The following is an 18,451-nucleotide window of genomic DNA, read 5'->3' as shown; positions in this document are numbered from 1 at the left end:
ATAACCTTTGTTGGAAATGTAAAGAAAAAGAAGGTACTTTTTTCCATATGTGGTGGACTTGTCCCAAGGAGAAGATTTATAAACTGAAAAAAAGTGTTGAAATATACATTTATTAAGAAACCAGAGGTCTTTCTTCTTGGAATAACAGGTTTAGAATTGCCCAAGAAAGATGTTAAATTATTTTTGTATGCCACAACAGCCGCCCAAATATTACTTACTAAAGATTGGAAAACACAAGCACTGCCAACAGTGGAAGATTGGCAGATGAAGGTGATGGACTTTTCGGAGCTAGCTGACCTGACTGGAAGAATCCGCGACCAGAAAGAAGAGGAGTTTCAAGAGGACTGGAGGAAATTCAAGGACTATTTGAATAAATATTGTAATATAAAAAATTATAAATTACTTGAAAGAAACAAATAGGCCTAGGATTAAATTAAGTTATAATTAAATAAATGGGATATAGAATGTTAAGAAAAGTGAGTAAGATGGACTATAATTGGAAATTGTTTTAGTTTAATAATGATATTGGAAAGCTGTTACCTTTAATTAGAAGGAAACTCAGAAGGGAGGGATTTGAGGAAGTCAACCAAAATGTTTAAAAGGTTGGATTTGTGAAGAATTAAGTTTGTTGTTATTGTTTATCTGTTTATTGTCCCCCCCCTTTCCCCCCTTTCTTTTTTCTTTTTTCTTTTTCTTTTTCTGTTTTTATGTATCATTTTGCTTTGTGGTTTGTGTTATCACTGTGGAAAATCTAATAAAAATTTATTTTAAAAAAAAATAGCTACTGCTGTTTGTGAGAAGTGGGAGCCAGGATTTGATCTATGGCTAGGACGGATCTTTGGGCGAGGCCATGCTGCTCTACCCATCTCCGCTACTCTGCGTACCCAGAGCAACAGGCCTGAGAAGAGAGAAACGAGGCGGCGTCATTCATCTAATTAAGACGGCGGAAGATGCCACCTCATCAGGAACGTGCTTAACGAGAAAACCAGAGCAAAACACAGAGGGAAGCGTTGGGAAATAGGAAAGGGGTGGTCGAGCCCATAAACACATTGTACCCTGAAGCACAATGCGGGCTTCCTCTGCGGGGACGGGGCCATTGTTCAGAGGGGGAGGCGCAATAAAGTCCCTTCCCAATTGCTCGGGAGAACAGGAAAAGCAGCAATTAAAAACTGGGCGTTGGGACAAGCCGCGGTCTCCTGCGACGGAGAAAAAGAGGAATGGGGGTGGTTTAGTGGAAGGGCCCCTCTGCAAGTGTGATCGTATTACTTAAGGTCAATCCTTTCAAAAAGGAAAAGCGGTGTAGTTGGAGACAGCGGAAGGAGGGCAGTTGTAGGATGAAGCACAGCATGCGACTCCATCCTCAGTATGGGTGAAAAGAAGTTCAATAATGCATCTGGTGCATTAGCCAGATGGGTAAAGCCTGCCATTGCATGTCCTCTCCCCACAACCCCATTAAAACTCCGTATTTTCTCACTGTGTAGAGCATCAGCCAAGCCCTTCCTTCAGTCACAAACACGTCTGCAACGCTGGAATATCCTTCCATTGAATAATGCTTGCCATCTCCACCTAGCTGTGGTTGCGATGGGAAATTACCACACTGGCCAACAGTTCTGCAGTCATTAATATTGTGGTACCTTGGGTTAAGGACGCGGGTGGCACTGTGGGTTAAACCACAGAGCCTAGGACTTGCCGATCAGAAGGTCGGCGGTTCAAATCCCCGTGACGGAGTGAGCTCCCGTTGCTCGGTCCCTGCTCCTGCCAACCCAGCAGTTCGAAAGCACGTCAAAGTGCAAGTAGATAAATAGGTACCGCTCCGGCGGGAAGGTAAACAGCGTTTCCGGGCACTGCTCTGGTTTGCCAGAATTGGCTTAGTCATGGTGGCCACATGACCCAGAAGCTGTACGCCAGCTCCCTCGACCAATAAAGCGAGATGAGTGCCGCAAACCCAGAGTCGGTCACGACTGGACCTAATGGTCAGGGGTCCCTTTACCCTTTACCTCGGGTTAAGTAATTAATTCGTTCCGTTGGTCCGTCCTTAACCTGAAATTGTTCTTAACCTGAAGCACCACTTTAGCTAATGGGGCCTCCTGCTGCCACTGCATCGCCAGAGCACAATTTCTGTTCTCATCCTGAAGCAAAATTCTTAATCTGAGGTAGTATTTCTGGGTTAGCGGAGTCTGTAACCTGAAGCGTATGTAACCCAAGGTACCACTGTATTCTCTCTCTCTCTCTCTCTCTCTCTCACACACACACACACACACACACACACACACACTGGGCTGTTCAAATGGGATAATGCCTGCTCTTCCTTCAATCCTCACCTCAGTGGAACACTTTAAGAATAACCTCCCTTGTGCCATTCATTCACACAACATACCCGTATCACTGTCTCTTGCAACCTGAAGTTCCCTCAGTGGGCAATTCGTGTTCTCCTTTCCAGTCCCATTTCAATGCGACTGTATCCTACAGGTGACTACAACAGAATTCCCACCCCAGCTCCGTTGCTGCACCTACCCCCATTGCAATGGGATATTTCTCCTGGCGGGAGTGCATGCTGCATTCTCCTGTTGGAGAAGATCCCTGCCTGCAACAGATCTCCTTTTGGGCTCATTCGCCTTTCACAACCCAGCAAAACCATCTCAAGACACAATGCCTATTTGCCCTCCAATTCCATTGCAACGGAATGTTCCACCGCCAGCCAAGGATGTTTTGCAACAGAGCATTCACGGCTGCAATGGAGTGCCCCTGAAATGGGCAGAGACCGCACTTCCCTTCCTCCTAATAGAACTGGTCCACAGGGCATCTCAAACTGGGGTCCGTGGACCACCAGTGGCCTGTAAGCATCATTCAGGTGGTCTGGAGTGGGCCTGCAAAAATACAATTAAAAATCATACGCAGTGTGTGATACGTGCTACAAAAGGCAGGCAAATTCATAAGTGTCCGCCAAGACCAGGGGTCAGCAAACTTTTTCAGCAGGGGGCCGATCCACGGTCCCTCAGATCTTGTGGGGGGCCGGACTAGTTTTTTTTTGGGGGGGGGGAATGAACAAATTCCTGTGCCCCACACATAACCCAGAGATGCATTTTAAATAAAAGGACACATTCTACTCATGTAAAAACACGCTGATTCCCGGAATCTCTGTGGGCTGGATTTAGAAGGCAATTGGGCCGGATCTGGCCCCCGGGCCTTAGTTTGCCTACCCATGGCCAAGACCCTCAGCGATTTTCAAGCACTCTGGGGAAACATCAGAACAGAACATTTTCTTACTGTCATTGACCAACAGCTTATTGTCATTGACCAACTACACTGGTACCTCGGGTTAAGTACTTAATTCGTTCCGGAGGTCTGTACTTAACCTGAAACTGTTCTTAACCTGAAGCACCACTTTAGCTAATGGGGCCTCCTGCTGCTGCCGCACCGCCGGAGCACGATTTCTGTTCTCATCCTGAAGCGAAGTTCTTAACCTGAAGCAATATTTCTGGGTTAGCAGAGTCTGTAACCTGAAGTGTATGTAACCTGAAGCGTATGTAACCCGAGGTACCACTGTACTGGGTAACAGAATCATAGAGTTGGAAGGAACCCAGAGGTTCATCTGTTCTAAACCCCTACAATGAAGGAATCTCAACGAAAGCATCCCTGACAGATGGCCATCCAACCTCTGATTAAAAACCTTCAAGGAAGGAGAGTCTACCACCTTCCAAGGAAGTCCGTTCCACTGTCCTAACACTTCTTACTGGCTGAAAGTTCTTGTCATGGGTCAGGAGTCAGCTTCACCTGCTGAACAGCAGCCTGAAGGAGAAGAAGGTGGAATGATGCCACCCGCAGCTGATCAGCCTTCAAGAACAGGAGAAGGCACTGATGAGAACTAGCTGGCTTCAGCCTTCTTAAGCAGAGCTCTCAGCAGCAGTCAGATGCTGGAAACAATCCCTGTGGTTCTCGGCCCTGCCTTGCTGTTTCCTGCTCTCCATCTAGACCCTTGTCTCTGTGATCATCTGGATTCCCTGACCTCTGGGTCCCCTGACTTCATATGTGGATTCTGCTCTCAGGCAAGTGTTCCTTGGAGACTCCTATCCCCTTGTTGATCAGCAACAGGGCCCGGACGGGGCTATGACAGCTCTTCCTGATGTTTAGTCAGAACCTCCCTTTCTCATAACTTGACACCCATCACAATGCATTACCTGCCGCAGGGGGTGAGGAACGTGTGTACCTTCAGATGTTGTCATATTACAACTCCCATCACCTTTGATGACTGCTGGGAGCTGGAGTCCAAGAAAATCTGGAGGGCCACAGGTTTTCCCAACCCCGATCTACCAAACATCTCCTTGTTGTCCTAGGATATTCTTCTCCTTAGGCACCCCTGAGGCCTTCCCTGTCTACCTTGTGGCCACCCAAGTACTCACCCTGACCAGACGGGCTCTCTTGACCAAATCGTTAAGCTTCCTCAGGGCAGAATTCCGGGGCAGGTTCTGGATGTCCGTGAACAAGTCCTGCTCCTCGAGCTCAAATAACCGTCGGTTATCGGAGATCATCAGGGGCTCCGACCAGAAGGACCCGATGTAGACACGCAGCACCTCGGGCGTGTTGAACACTTTGCCCAGCGACCACATGAGGGCGCCGTAGACCCGCATCAGCTGCTGCGTCTCCACCATGTCGGCCTTGTTCAGGACCACCCGGATCTTGTCCTCGTTGCCCTTGAGGGCCCGGATGGCCTCCGAGAACTCGTCTGAGATCTCCAGCTTGTGGGCGTCAAAGAGGAGGATGATGAGGTCCACGCGCTCGGCAAACCACTGCAACACCGCCGGGAAGTCGTAGCCTGCGGAGGAGAAGAGAAGAGCCTTGTGGAATAATGTGGGATGTGAAACACAGAGCAGTCAAGTACAACATCCCTAGAGTGGACATAAAAAGGGGATGTCTGGACCAGCCAGTCAGAACTTCCTGCTTCCTCCTAGGCTGGGACAGACTTCCTCTACATGTGACCAGAGGTGGGCGTGGCCTCACCTGTGCAGGTAACTAAAGCATAGGACTGGCCGCCATCTCTCTCTGACTACATTTGTCGAAGAAGCAACATCAGCTTAGCCTAAGATGCTCTCTTGGCTTCCAGCTAAGAGAGGTCAAAGTGACTATCTCTTTATGGGATAGATTCCAGGTATATTACTTTTGTAACTTAAGTCTGCCTTCTGGGATCCATCTGTGAACAGAATGAGTGAGTAAACTCTTTTTATACTTTTATAGAAGACTGTGTCGTGTCTATTTCTTTTATGAGGGACTAAAGGGGAAATTACCAGGTAACTTATTTTAGAGGCTTTAGCAAGCCTGAGCAAACACATCCGCTGTGCAAGTTTAAAAAGGGGAATGTTACTCTGCTAAATTGTTGAACTTGTTAACACAAGTTGGAAAGGATATAATTAAACAATATATCCTCTCCTGCATCCCTGAACATTCGCACAAATAAGAGGTTATTTTGCACACACACACCCCTGCAAAGTGGCATCTTGGCTCACTTTCAGGGAAAGAAGCAGCTTAACAGCGGTTGCTGCTATTTTTATTTTTAAATTTTTATTTATGCTTTTCAGGTTTATACATTTCACTGATTTTACAATCATTTTAACATTTCAAAACTCTACTTTCTTCCCCCTCTTTCTGCGGTTCTTTAAATTTATTTTTAGTATTTTCTGCATATCCAAATTAACTTAATTTGCTCATTCATCTGCTTTAAATATATACCCTTATCAAACTACAGGTTAATACAATAATCCTGCCAATGTTTTTATCCATTTACAATTTATCTGTAAATATTCAATCAATCGTTTCCATTCTTTAATAAAAAGTCTGTTATCTTGATTTCTTATTCTTCCAGTTGCCATTTCTGCATATTCCATAAGTTTTTGTATCCATTCTTCCTTTGCTGGGACTTCTGCTTCTTTCCTATTTGGGGCGAGTAACGTTCTTGCCACTGTAGTAGCATACATAAATAAATTTCTATACAATTTAGGTAGTTCTGTCCCTATAATTCCCATTTTTGAAGCTTCAGCTGCATACAGACTCTGCCTTTAAGGCACATGACTCTCCCAAAGAATCCTGGGAATGGTAGTTTGCCCCTCAACAGAACAACAATTCCCAGGACCCTTAATAAACTACAGTTCCCAGAATTCTTTGGGGGAAGCCATGTCCTCTAAATGTGCATGGAATGTGCTTTAGATCTATGGTGTGGAATTGCATCTTGCCAGACCAATGGCCTGTTGTCTTACTACTGTCTGCAAATCCATAGCTGGCTGTGGATTTGATAGGAGTCTTTTCGCACCCTACCCAGAGCCGCCAGGGATCAAATCTGGGGCCCCTCTGTTTTTTTCCTTCGCTCTTTGTCTCCACTCTTAATAAAGCTTCTTAATTTAGAATCTAGGGTTTGACTGTAAACATTAAGACAGCTCAAGGATTTTTGCATTGCGTGCCAAACTGCTGTTTCGTACTACAGTATGGAATGGGTTGAACTCGCTCAGTGGCAAGTCCTGGGGAGTTAGCTGGTGTTTTCTACCACCACAGACAGTCTTGTTCCCCTTGGTCAAGACCCTAAAAGGCAAGGATAGCCAATGTAGCACCTTCCATATGCTTTGGACTACAGCTCCCATGATCCCTGACCATTCATCATGCTGGCTGGGGCTGATGGGATTTGGAGTCTAACACCACCGCCATGTTGGCTGCCCCTGATCTAAAGTGAACTGAGGGGTAATGTCAGCAATTAAGTACAGTGGTACCTTGGTTTACGAACTGAATCTGTTCCGGAAGTCCATTCTTAAACCAAGGCGTTCTTAAACCAAGGCGTGCTTTCCCATAGCAGCGAGGGACTCAATTTACAAATGGTGGGATTGTAATGAAGTTAAAAAAGTGTTGAGAAATGATATACAATGAACTGAAGAAAATGTTCCATCTAACATTTGTTAAGAAACCTGAAGCATTTTTGTTAGGGATTGTAGGAAAAGACCTGCCAAGGAAGCTGAAAAATATCTTTATGCACGCGACAACGGCGGCAAGAGTCTTAATAGCTCAAGGATGGAAGAATGAGGAAACCCTGACTAAAGAACTATGGCAAGAGAAACTGATGGACCATGCAGAACTGGCAAAATTGACACATAAACTACGGGACAAGGGTAACTGTGACTTTAAAGATGAATGGGAACCCTTTACAAAGTACTGAAAGAAACAACAAAGTGAACTGGACTCCTTGGCAGGTTTTGAATAAACACTTGCAAACTTTTTATTGACAATAACCAGTCAGATATATTAACGATCATTACAGTTTTGTAACATGCAGAGAATAGCAGTTGTAGAGAAACCAGAGATTGGAGCTGAGGGAAGTCAGGGGGAGAGGGGAGGGGGGTTTATTACATGGGGGGGATGGGGGAGGAATCAAGGAGGATATGTTTTAAGATAATATGTTTTGTTTAAACTCTATCTGTGCACAATTATAATATACAATACAATTATCTGTGCCCCTGCTCCCAGCAACCTGGGTGCCCCTCTTCCTGTCCAGCAAAAGCAGTCCGCCGTCCGCCCCCAGCCTCTGTCCCGGACTCTCCTTCTCAGCCCCCTCCCTCTTCTCCATCCCTGCCAAATCTAAACAAGCTCTGCAGCTTTCGTAGCTGTTGGATCAGAGCCACCCCTCTCAGCCTCTCTCACCCGCCTCTTGGCAGCCGAAGTTCAGAAGGGCTTGTTCCACAGCACCAAAAAAGGAAACCGAGCCGTTCCATAGGAAAGTCTGAGCAATGAGCCCTCATTGTTCTGACCGATTAAAGAAAAATAATAAAGATGGGAGATCTTAAATAAAAGAGGCAGGGTTGGCCGGCCGCACAGCCTTATCTTAGAGAAGCACCGGCGGGAAAAGGGGTTGCCAGAGGTCACCCAAACGATGGCGCATGCATTGCCCAAGTGGAATATGCTGCTCCGGATTGGTGTCACAAGACAGAGATACAGAAGGTCAAGACAAAGGAACCATTCTCTGCTCCCTGGTTTGCCCCCGGGGCAGGCCTGGAAAGGATGGCGGGACAGGGTTTAAGCCCGTGTGAGCTCTGGCAGAGGGGCAGGGTCCCTTTTTGAACATCGCAGCTCAGCCCCCTGGAATATGCGCTACAGTAACAAAAGGTGAAAGTGCCCCTGAGTGTGTGCAGAGTGCATTTTGCCTCACCACTGAGCAGCTAGAGCCAGGCTGTACTGGGCTGGGGGGCCTGCCCCAGTATTAAGGAATTAACTACTGCAGCATGGGAGTCCAAGCAGGAAATTGACAGTCATGGCTAATGGGCCCTTGTTACCCTTGTCAGCTACTGCATTTCCGGTGAATTTTACAAACCACATAACCTCTCCCTTCTTGCACACAAGAGTGGGATTAAAATATATACATATATCGAGATTGCCTGCAAATTATAAGTTTACAAAGTGCCGCCTTTTGCAGGTTTCTTTCCTTTCCCCTTCTGGTTTATTAGCACACCATTCAGCCAGTGATAAGGGGCCAACTTTCTAGACAGGCAACCCAAGCCAGCGCTTGCCCTCTGGGTGATAGCAGGCTCCAGGGCTCTGACCAGATCCAGACCCAATTGATGAGCAGCCTGTGGCTGGCAGAGAAAGAGATGGCCCAGGAGAAGAGTGGGTGTTTAGGAGTGAATGTATCTCCTTGGAGAAGGAATTTCCACCCTTCCCTAGTTTATTTAGTAAAGCAGAGAAGGTGGTGTGAAAACAAATGTTTCTAAGTCTTTCCTGCAAAATGTAACTGACTCAATGGAATCTGAGCAGACAGACACACCCAGTGCTGCCAGATGCACAAGAACTCTCATGCATGACTCCTGGTGCGAGATGTGAGGTTATTTGCATTCCTGTACATGGAAGTTGTCTTTGTCCATGGAGTTTTCTTGGCAGGGATACTGGAGTGGCTTGCTGGTTCCTCCTCCTCCATAGCTATGGCTATGGTTTTCCCAGTAGTGATGTACGGAAATGAGAGCTGGACCATGAAGAAGGCTGATCGCCGAAGAATTGATGCTTTTGAATTATGGTGTTGGAGGAGACTCTTGAAAGTCCCATGGACTGCAAGAAGATCAAACCTCTCCATTCTTAAGGAAATCAGCCCTGAGTGCTCACTGGAAGGACAGATCCTGAAGCTGAGGCTCCAATACTTTGGCCACCTCATGAGAAGAGAAGACTCCCTGGAAAAGACCCCGATGTTGGGAAAGATGGAGGGCACAAGGAGAAGGGGACGACAGAGGACGAGATGGTTGGATGGTGTTCTTGAAGCTACCAGCATGAGTCTCACCAAACTGCGGGAGGCAGTGGAAGACAGGAGTGCCTGGCGTGCTCTGGTCCAGGGGGTCACGAAGAGTCGGACATGACTAAATGACTAAACAACAACACATGGAAGTTGGAGATTTCAGGGCCACTCAATGCACCATTGACTGGTGGGAAGTGCCCCCGAAGCTTACTGCATAGCTAGTTTCAAGCAGAGGTGCTGCCAAAGTTCAGAATGGCCTGGTTCAAAATGCCGGTGTGGTGCAGTGGTTAGAGGGCTGGACTAGGACCTGGGAAAACTCGGGTTCGAATTCCCACTCAGCCACGAAGCTCACAGGGTGACCTTGGGCCAGTCGCTTCCTCACAGCCTCCCTTACTTCACAGGCCTGTGGGGGTTAAATGAGGAGAGGGAGAGGACCATCTATGCCACCTTTAGCTTCTTGGAGAAATAAGCAGGATATAAATGCAACGAATAAGTTGTCCGATTCGCAACAACTCATGTGCTTTAAGAAAGTGAGCACCACATCCCTGAGGTCTTCTCCTACTGAGACGGTACAAGAAGATTCTCCGTGTGTGCGGCCAGACTGAGCGTTGCTGCTCTGGATGATATTCTTGTTGTTCACTGTAAGATTATGTGACCAGACCATGTAACCGACCAGCTTTTGACTTGGCAAATACAGTGGTACCTCGGGTTAAGAACTTAATTCGTTCCGGAGGTCCGTTCTTAACCTGAAACCGTTCTTAACCTGAGGTACCACTTTAGCTAATGGGGCCTCCCACTGCCGCCACCACGCGATTTCTGTTCTCATCCTGAAGCAAAGTTCTTAACCCGAGGTACTATTTCTGGGTTAGCAGAGTCTGTAACCTGAAGCATCTGTAACCCGAGGTACCACTGTATCTTCTCAATATGGGCCAGCTCTTTCCATTGTTTCTCACTGCCCTCCATTCAGATCTTTGTTTCCAGGCTCGTTGTTTCGGGAGAAGGGAAGGGGCGGCCTATAGTTCCTAAGAGTCAATGCCATAAAGGTGCATTTGTCCAGCACCATTCAATATTATTTGCTGTGAATCGCAGGTGAGGAAGAGTACAGTGGTACTTCAGGTTACAGAAGCTTCAGGTTACAGACGCTTCAGGTTACAGACTCCGCTAACCCAGAAATAGCACCTCGGGTTAAGAACTTTGCTTCAGGATGAGAACAGAAATCGCGCAGCGGGAGGCCCCATTAGCAAAAGTGGTACCTCAGGTTAAGAACAGTTTCAGGTTAAGAATGGACCTCCAGAACGAATTAAGTTCTTAACCCGAGGTACCACTGTACTGTTGTGCTCAGATCCTGGTTTGGGGCTTTCGACAGACCTCTGGTTGGCCACTGTGAGAGCAGGCTCCTTTTAGACACTAACATTATCTGCTGGGATGAACTCTTGATAATGCTAATAATCTGGACCTGCCAGGCCTGTGGAATCGCAAACAGCAGCAAATTTCAGCAACCAGCAGAGCAGCCATGATAGGCCAAAGTGCAACAGTCACAGCTCAGAGGCGGAACATCCGTTTTTCATGCAGAAGGCCTTTGGATCAACCTACTGCCTCTCTAGGTAAAGGCTGGCAATGGCCCTTTCCTAAAATCCCGGAGAGCCATGCTAGGAAATACTGACTCAGTAGAAGCCAGCTTCCTATGTGAAACTTTGTGCATGAAACAAAGTACTGTTGTGCGGTTAAACCAATCGATTTGCGTCGGTTATAATTGGAAGCGCGTGGTTTTGCATCGTGGCGTCGTGTCTCGCTGGGTTTTGCTAATGAACAAATCCAAACCCCGATTGGGAAACCCAGTTAACTTTGGCGCATAGGCCAGCAAACGGCTTGGATTAGATTGCCAAATTAGCAGGGGAAAGGGGAGTTTCCCTCCACCAAGATGCTTAAGAAATACCAAGCAAATTCTGAACTGAACAGGGAAGGGTTTCCAGCAGGAGAGGGAGTGTGGAATGTGCTGGGTTGGCTGGAGAGGGGGATGGTGGTGAACTGCCCCCCCCCCCTCGCCCCAGCTTTTATTGCTGTTGCTGCATCTAGAGCTGTTTTGCCGGGCAAAAGAGAAGGAGGGGAACCCTGCACATTTTTATACAAGATAAGGAAGAATACGGCAGCCCTGCCCTTCCAAGGCATTTTTCTTTGGTTTGTGCAATCACTGATACTGTGTTTTTATGTACTGAGTTGAATAGGATCCTAAATGCAGCAGTCTGATTGGCCCTAGAACAATAGGATCCAGAATGCAGGAGTCTGATTGGCCCTAGAACAATAGTATCCAGAATGCAGCCATCTGATTGGTCCTAGAACAATAGGATCCCAAATGCAGCAGTCTGATTGGTCCTAGAACAATAGGATCCCAAATGCAGCAGTCTGATTGGTCCTAGAACAATAGGATCCCAAATGCAGCAGTCTGATTGGTCCGCAGGAGCCACCCAATCCAGCTCCAGGTGGAAGTGAATCCGCAACCTGATTGGCCTACAGGAGAATCCTAGAATTAGCCAATCACGTGGGGCCCATTGTATAAATAATGTATATAAAGCAGACATTTCAGGGGAACTTCCATTCCTCCTCACCACTATGAGCTGAATAAAGAGCATGAAATCCACACTCAACTCCGAGTATATTTCATGTGTTTTAATTTGTTGGAAGCTGCCCAGAGTGGCTGGGGTAACCCAGCCAGATGGGAGGCATATAAATAAATTGTTGTTGTTGTTAGTGATGGTGGTGGTGCAGGGAAAACCAGATACAAGGCAGCAGAGGAAGATGTCCAGGGGCCCCAGTTAGCAGAATGAGTAGGAGGGCACCCCAACCTGCAGCAAAGACTGCCTTACCATAGTTTGGCTGCGCAAACACACCATGCATTTCAAGCACGTAACCTCCCCCAAAGGATCCTGGGAACTGTAGTTTGATAAGGGTGTTGGGAATAGCGGCTCTGCAAGGGGTAAACTACAGCTCCCAGGGTTATTTGGGGGAAAGCAATGCACATTAAATGTGCTTTAAGTGTACAGGGCGTGCGCAGCTTGCGCCTTGGTGCCAGGCAAAAAGGAATCTTTGTATATTAGAAAGATTATGAAGCCCACAGGTGCGTTTCCAAAGCCAGATGGTTGCCTTTTGGAGCTTTTGAGCGAAGGCTGGCAGCGGCAGCGGCACATCCCCGAGAAAGAGCCATAATTCACTTTGAAGGGCAGGCGGCTGACTCCGGCTTGTGCCAACTCGCTGCGAGGATTTCCTCTCTGCTCAGGAATCCCATGGATCCCTGGCTGTGTGCAGGAAAGGGAGCCAAGGAGCAGGGCGGGATCTAGACAGGCCCAGGCTGGCAAAACCATAGCACGGAAGGAGAAGCTTTTACCATCCGTGGGGGAGAAATCTGTCCTGATCCACAATTGGGTTTTGTTTTTGTTTTTTTAAGGGGGAAGATTTTAAAATACTAGGGAACGCAGGTGGCGCTGTGGGTTAAAGCCTCAGCGCCTAGGGCTTGCCGATCGAAAGGTCGGCGGTTCGAATCCCTGCGGCGGGGTGCGCTCCCGCTGCTCGGTCCCAGCGCCTGCCAACCTAGCAGTTCGAAAGCACCTCCGGGTACAAGTAGATAAATAGGGACCGCTTACCAGCGGGAAGGTAAACGGCGTTTCCGTGTGCGGCTCTGGCTCTGGCTCTGGCCAGAGCAGCGATGTCACGCTGGCCACGTGACCCGGAAGTGTCTCTGGACAGCGCTGGCCCCTGGCCTCTTAAGTGAGATGGGCGCACAACCCCAGAGTCTGTCAAGACTGGCCTGTACGGGCAGGGGTACCTTTACCTTTTACCTTTAAAATACTAACAGCTCCTCATGTCTGAAGGCAGAGAACAAGAGGCCCGTGCTTTTGTTGTGGTGAAATCTAGGCCTGTGTAAGTTGTAAACAATGGCAAACCTAGACAGCATCTTAAAAAGCAGAGACATCACCTTGGCAACAAAGGTCCATATAGTTAAAGCTATGGTTTATGGAAGTGAGAGCTGGACCATCAAGAAAGCTGATCGCCGAAGAATTGATGCTTTTGAATTATGGTGCTGAAGGAGACTCTTGAGAGTCCCATGGACTGCAAGAAGATCAAACCTATCTATTCTTAAGGAAATCAGCCCTGAGTGCTCACTGGAAGGACAGATCCTGAAGCTGAGGCTCCAATACTTTGGTCACCTCATGAGTAGAGAAGACTCCCTGGAAAAGACCCTGATATTGGGAAAGATGGAGGGCACAAGGAGAAGGGGACAACAGAGGACGAGATGGTTGGACAGTGTTCTCGAAGCTACCAGCATGAGTCTGACCAAACTGCGGGAGGCAGTGGAAGACAGGAGTGCCTGGCGTGCTCTGGTCCATGGGGTCACGAAGAGTCGGACACGACTAAACGACTAAACAACAACAAAGTTGTAAGCTGCAAGCAGCCCAGGAACCTCATGCATTTTGGTGCTTTAGGGAGGTAGTTTCTGAGGTCCCCCCAGCTGGAGGTTTGCTGAGCTTTGCAGAATGTCATACTATACATGGTCTAGGGAATGGTTTGCATCCAATTCAGTGGTAGGCTGCAAAGTTCTGCAGCCTTGAGTTAGGCCGCTAGATGATGTCGGAACAGTTACTGGCCGATGGGATTCCCCCCCCCCCCAAGAGCAAACATAAAAGAGGGGGTGTTGGGGCTCGAGGAAGTTGGGGCTTTCTAGCTCAGAAGCCCTGCTTGGCAATCCTAAACATACACAAATTCACTAGCAACGGAGGTGTACTCCACACATGCTCAGAAGCACTCTTTATTATCAGCACCACCTCATGTACCATTTGGGAACCAAAGGTTTGCACTGAAAGGCAGCTCCGTTTCAAACTAAACCATCGCGCCAACCAAATTTGAAGTGGAACTGCCTTAGAATGCAAGCATTTAATTATTAAATGAATCTGGCGGCGTTGTTCCAGCCTGTCTATAACATGTTTGTGCAAAGTTTGGCTGGGCAGGTTCAGGAGGATGAGTTGGGACAGAGGTCGCCAAACGGAATGTGCCACCAATTCAGAATCAGATTATTGTGGAGGGCTCTCATATAGTAGTAGGAAAATAATAACAGTAATACAGTGGTACCTCGGGTTACATACGCTTCAGGTTACATATGCTTCAGGTTACAGACTCCGCTAACCCAGAAATAGTGCTTCAGGTTAAGAACTTTGCTTCAGGATGAGAACAGAAATTGTGCTCCGGCGGCACGGCAGCAGCAGGAGGCCCCATTAGCTAAAGTGGTGCTTCAGGTTAAGAACAGTTTCAGGTTAAGTACGGAACCTCCGGAACGAATTAAGTACCACTGTACTGGTAATATTATCTCCCTGCAACCAGAAAGTTAGCACACATCAGAAAAAGAGCCGGTGTGGTGCAGTGGTTAGAGTGTTCGACTCGGACCTGGGAGAGACCAGGGTTCGAATCCTCACTCGACCATGAAGCTCACAGGCTGACCTTGGGCCTCCCTCCCTCTCTGCCTAACCTACCTCACAGGGCTGTTTTGTTGCTTAACTGAGGAACCACAGGAACCACCTTGAGCTCCTTGGAGAGAAAAAGGTAGGATAGAAATGCAATAAATAAATAAGGAAGGCAAGAAGACGAAAAGTAGAAGCTCAGAGCTCTTGTCTGCTATGCTGGTTTTCTGTTTGCAGGGAGCTTTCTGGTGCCCTGCAGATGTTTTGGACTACAATTCCCATCAGCCCCAGCATGCTGGCTGATGAGGCTGCTGGGAATTGTAGCGCAAGGCACCTCCAGAGCACCAAGTTGGCGAACAGCTGCTGTAAAGGGCCATTCGGAAGCACTTATAATGATTTTTTTGCCTGCCGTTGCCATTGCATGGCTTGTAATTTTTATGACTTCTTCGATTTCTGTGCATAGCTGTCAACTTACAGATTTGAAAATAAGGGACCAGCAGCCTCGAAAATAAGGGATCAGCAGCCAAAATAAGGGATTTTCCAGGCACAGGTATGTTCAACTTCTGAGCCCTTCCAAGTCAAAGACAGAAAGCCCAGCCAGCAGCCAAACAAAGCCTCATCAATAAGGGACAGCAGCAGGACATGGCGCTGGGATAAGGGCCTGTCCCGCCAAATAAGGGACGCTTGACAGCTATGTTTCTGTGTAATTTGCATGGCAAAGTCCATTCTACCACCTCGTTCTGCTGCAAATACAAAAACACAACGAAACCCAAGAGGCAGCACACCAGCCGGAGGACGAGGGGAGCTGGGGAAGAAGGCCTTGCAACAGAGGGCTGCCCGTGCATTTTGTTTTGCATGCCAGGCTAATCCCAGCGCTTGCTCGGCCCACCCAGTTTCCTAGTTACAACTACCTTTGTATCTACACATGTGCACGCTTTGTGCTGCCCTGGAAATGTGCCCTTCCTCCTCCGTCCCTGGCATGCAGGAGACATTCCTCAGCGTTTCGCAAGTGAATCATCTGTGTGCTCCGTTGCCATGGAGCAAGGGCTGCTCTTTCCCACAGACACACGACTGGCGGAGGATTCTCTCCCGCTCCCATTTGTATCACAAACTCTCTTAAAGTCCCTCCCGGGGCCCCCGGTCAGGGAGGCAGGCTTCTGTGCCAGCTAGGCCTCACCCAGGCTTCGGCCTGCAAAGTCATAATGGCCCATGGCAAGGGCGGAGGGCCGTACGTCCTCCTGGGACAACTTTGAGGGCCACAGGCCAGTGGTGCCTCTAAGTTTAGCATTCTCTGGAACTCAGGGCTTCACACACTGGCGCCATTCATTGACCAAGGGGCTGCCCACCATTGAGGGGGCTTCATGGCGAGGGGTGGGGGAGAATAACCATTGGCTTGAGAAGCAGCTGCTGTAGAAAACTTACTTCACCCTTTGCTGCTAGAAAGAAGACACATTAGAACTCTTAACTAATGCTGGAGGGTTTTTTCTCTCTCCTTTCCCTCCCAATCCCTTTTCCCTTCATGTCATGTTTTTTCAGATGGCAAGCCTGAGCGGCTCACGAGCAGGGTCAAATAAATGACTATAAAAATGAATGAACGAGGGGGTCAGATGGATGCACTCGGAGGCCTAGGTTTGTTGGAGGGGCTGCCACCTACGATCAAGCTTTGCCGTCAAAATCCAGCGGTTGCGAAGCCCTCTAGAACACAACATCAAGCCTAGAGCAAAGGATCAAAGACTGTGGTCGGTGGGCTTCATCCAGGTGGTTCACAGCTACCTCCACATTGATTTTTAACTGCAATTTTAAAAATTGCTTCTTTTGTTCCGCATATTGCATTTCATTGCACTACCATTCAAATCTGACAGAATGCAGATTCTAAGACTAGAAAATGGAATACAGGATAATAAATGAAAGAAGCAACAGAAATGCAATAGAAAAACCAATAAGTGCTCTGCCGTTTTCAAGTACAGTGGTACCTCGGGTTACATACGCTTCAGGTTACAGACTCCGCTAACCCAGAAATAGTACCTTGGGTTAAGAAGTTTGCTTCAGGATGAGAACAGAAATCGTGCTCTGGCGGCGCGGCGGCAGCAGGAGGTCCCATTAGCTAAAGTGGTGCTTCAGGTTTAGAACAGTTTCAGGTTAAGAACGGACCTCCGGAACGAATTACTGTAAGTACTTACCTGAGGTACCACTGTAGTCTTGAGTTGGGGGGAGTTGAGCATAGCTGTCAACTTTTTCCTTTTTTTAAGGGAAATTCCCTTATTCCGAATAGGATTCCTCGCAAGAAAAGGGAAAAGTTGACAGCTATGGAGTTGGGGAACCCCCAGTCTAGAGCATCTAGTGCGGGGACTGATGGGAGTTGTAGTTCAAACCATCTGGAGGGCATCAGGTTGGAGAAGCCTCGCCCCGGGATGCTGGACTAACACCCTGTTGCAGGAGAAAGCTCACAACCACACACCATGCTACAGGGGTCAGAGGAGTGTCTCGTCCACAGGAACGCAGATTCTTGGCTAACGCTCCCAAATAAACAAGGCCATTTGTCCAGGGCGCAAAGCCTTTCCCAGTTTCCACTTCGCCCTGTTCGCCGAGGCGGGGTCTACCCAGATTCCCCACATACTTTCATGTATAAAACGTGGAAAGAATGCAGCAAACCTGTGCTATCTCTGTACAGGGTTCTCCCGGGGGTGCCCCGGCAACCAAAGAAATATTGGGAGAGAGAGAGAGCGCTTGAGAGAGGCCTGCCTCTCAGCGGGAATTAAAAGCCACCCAGAGCTGACCCATCCCACGCAGTGGAAGGCAAAACTCCCAAGGGGAGACGAGTACAGGAATGTGAGCGTCACAGGAAAAGCATGAAAGGGCTCTCCTCACCCTGTCCTCATGGGGGGGACTTTGCGGGGAACATGTCTGCCCCAGTTGTGTAGGAAAAGAGCTAGATGCCCCATCCCTGGGAGCAAGGCCCACTAAATTCTCCCTGCAAGCAAAGGCTCCTTGCAGCTTTCGCTTCTGTTCATCCCCAACAACAACAAACCCCCCTGTGAAATAGGAGCTTCTCCAGGGTCACTGTTTATCCCACATTCACAGCCCCTCCAAGTGTCCCAATTTTCCAGGGACAGTTCCGGATTTACAGAAGCCGTCCCGGTTTCTGATTCAGTACCGGAACTGTCCTGCGTTTTCCTTAGGACGTCTGCCGTGACGTGCGTCCTTCATACATCCTTCAGACATTTTTGGCATCCCCTTTCCCCACCTCCCCTGGTGCATGCTCACACCTGAACTCAAGAGCGCCCTCGACACACCTTGGAATGAGGATAGCACATCTTAGAACAGCTTTATCTTCTCTCTCTCTCTCCCCGGCACATTCTGTTCCCGCTCAATAGCTGCCTTTGTAACCGATTCCTTCCTACATCTGCTAAATGTTTCCTTGCATTTTGTAGTCTGTGTGTGTGTTTAGTTGGTGCGGCCAACACAATTTGCCTAGCAGGTTGTGAGATGCACCCTACTGCCCCTTCTGCAAAGCCCCCACTCTCTGGACCTCTTGGAGGCAGCCTTGCAGACAAAGCCAAACACAGCTTACCAACCAAATACGGGGGCCAGTTGTGGACTCTCTAAACAGCCTCGTTTTGCCACCTGCCTGGGAATGCAAAAAAACCCAGGAGGTTGCATATCAAGCAAAGCATAGAAGCTAAAGTATACCCTCCAACATTTCTCCAATATGAATAGGGATGTCCTCTTCAGTCATAATAATTTTATTATTTAT

General features: G+C 48.1%; 1 protein-coding gene across 1 annotated transcript in view; it reads right to left on the bottom strand.

Moving 5' to 3' along the window:
* The window catches only part of EHD2 (EH domain containing 2), a 50,264-nt gene that overhangs the window by 11,025 nt on the left and 20,788 nt on the right, over window positions 1-18,451 (bottom strand). Inside the window, exon 4 of the mRNA XM_079985561.1 lies at window positions 4,401-4,813. Within this exon, the coding sequence (XP_079841687.1) occupies window positions 4,401-4,813 (413 nt within the window). The remainder of the gene's footprint in view (window positions 1-4,400; window positions 4,814-18,451) is intronic.

This window comes from Podarcis cretensis (assembly GCF_951804945.1).
Source record: "Podarcis cretensis genome assembly, chromosome: 8".
Taxonomy (NCBI): Eukaryota; Metazoa; Chordata; class Lepidosauria; order Squamata; family Lacertidae; genus Podarcis; species Podarcis cretensis.
This window is presented reverse-complemented; position numbering and strand designations above follow the sequence as displayed.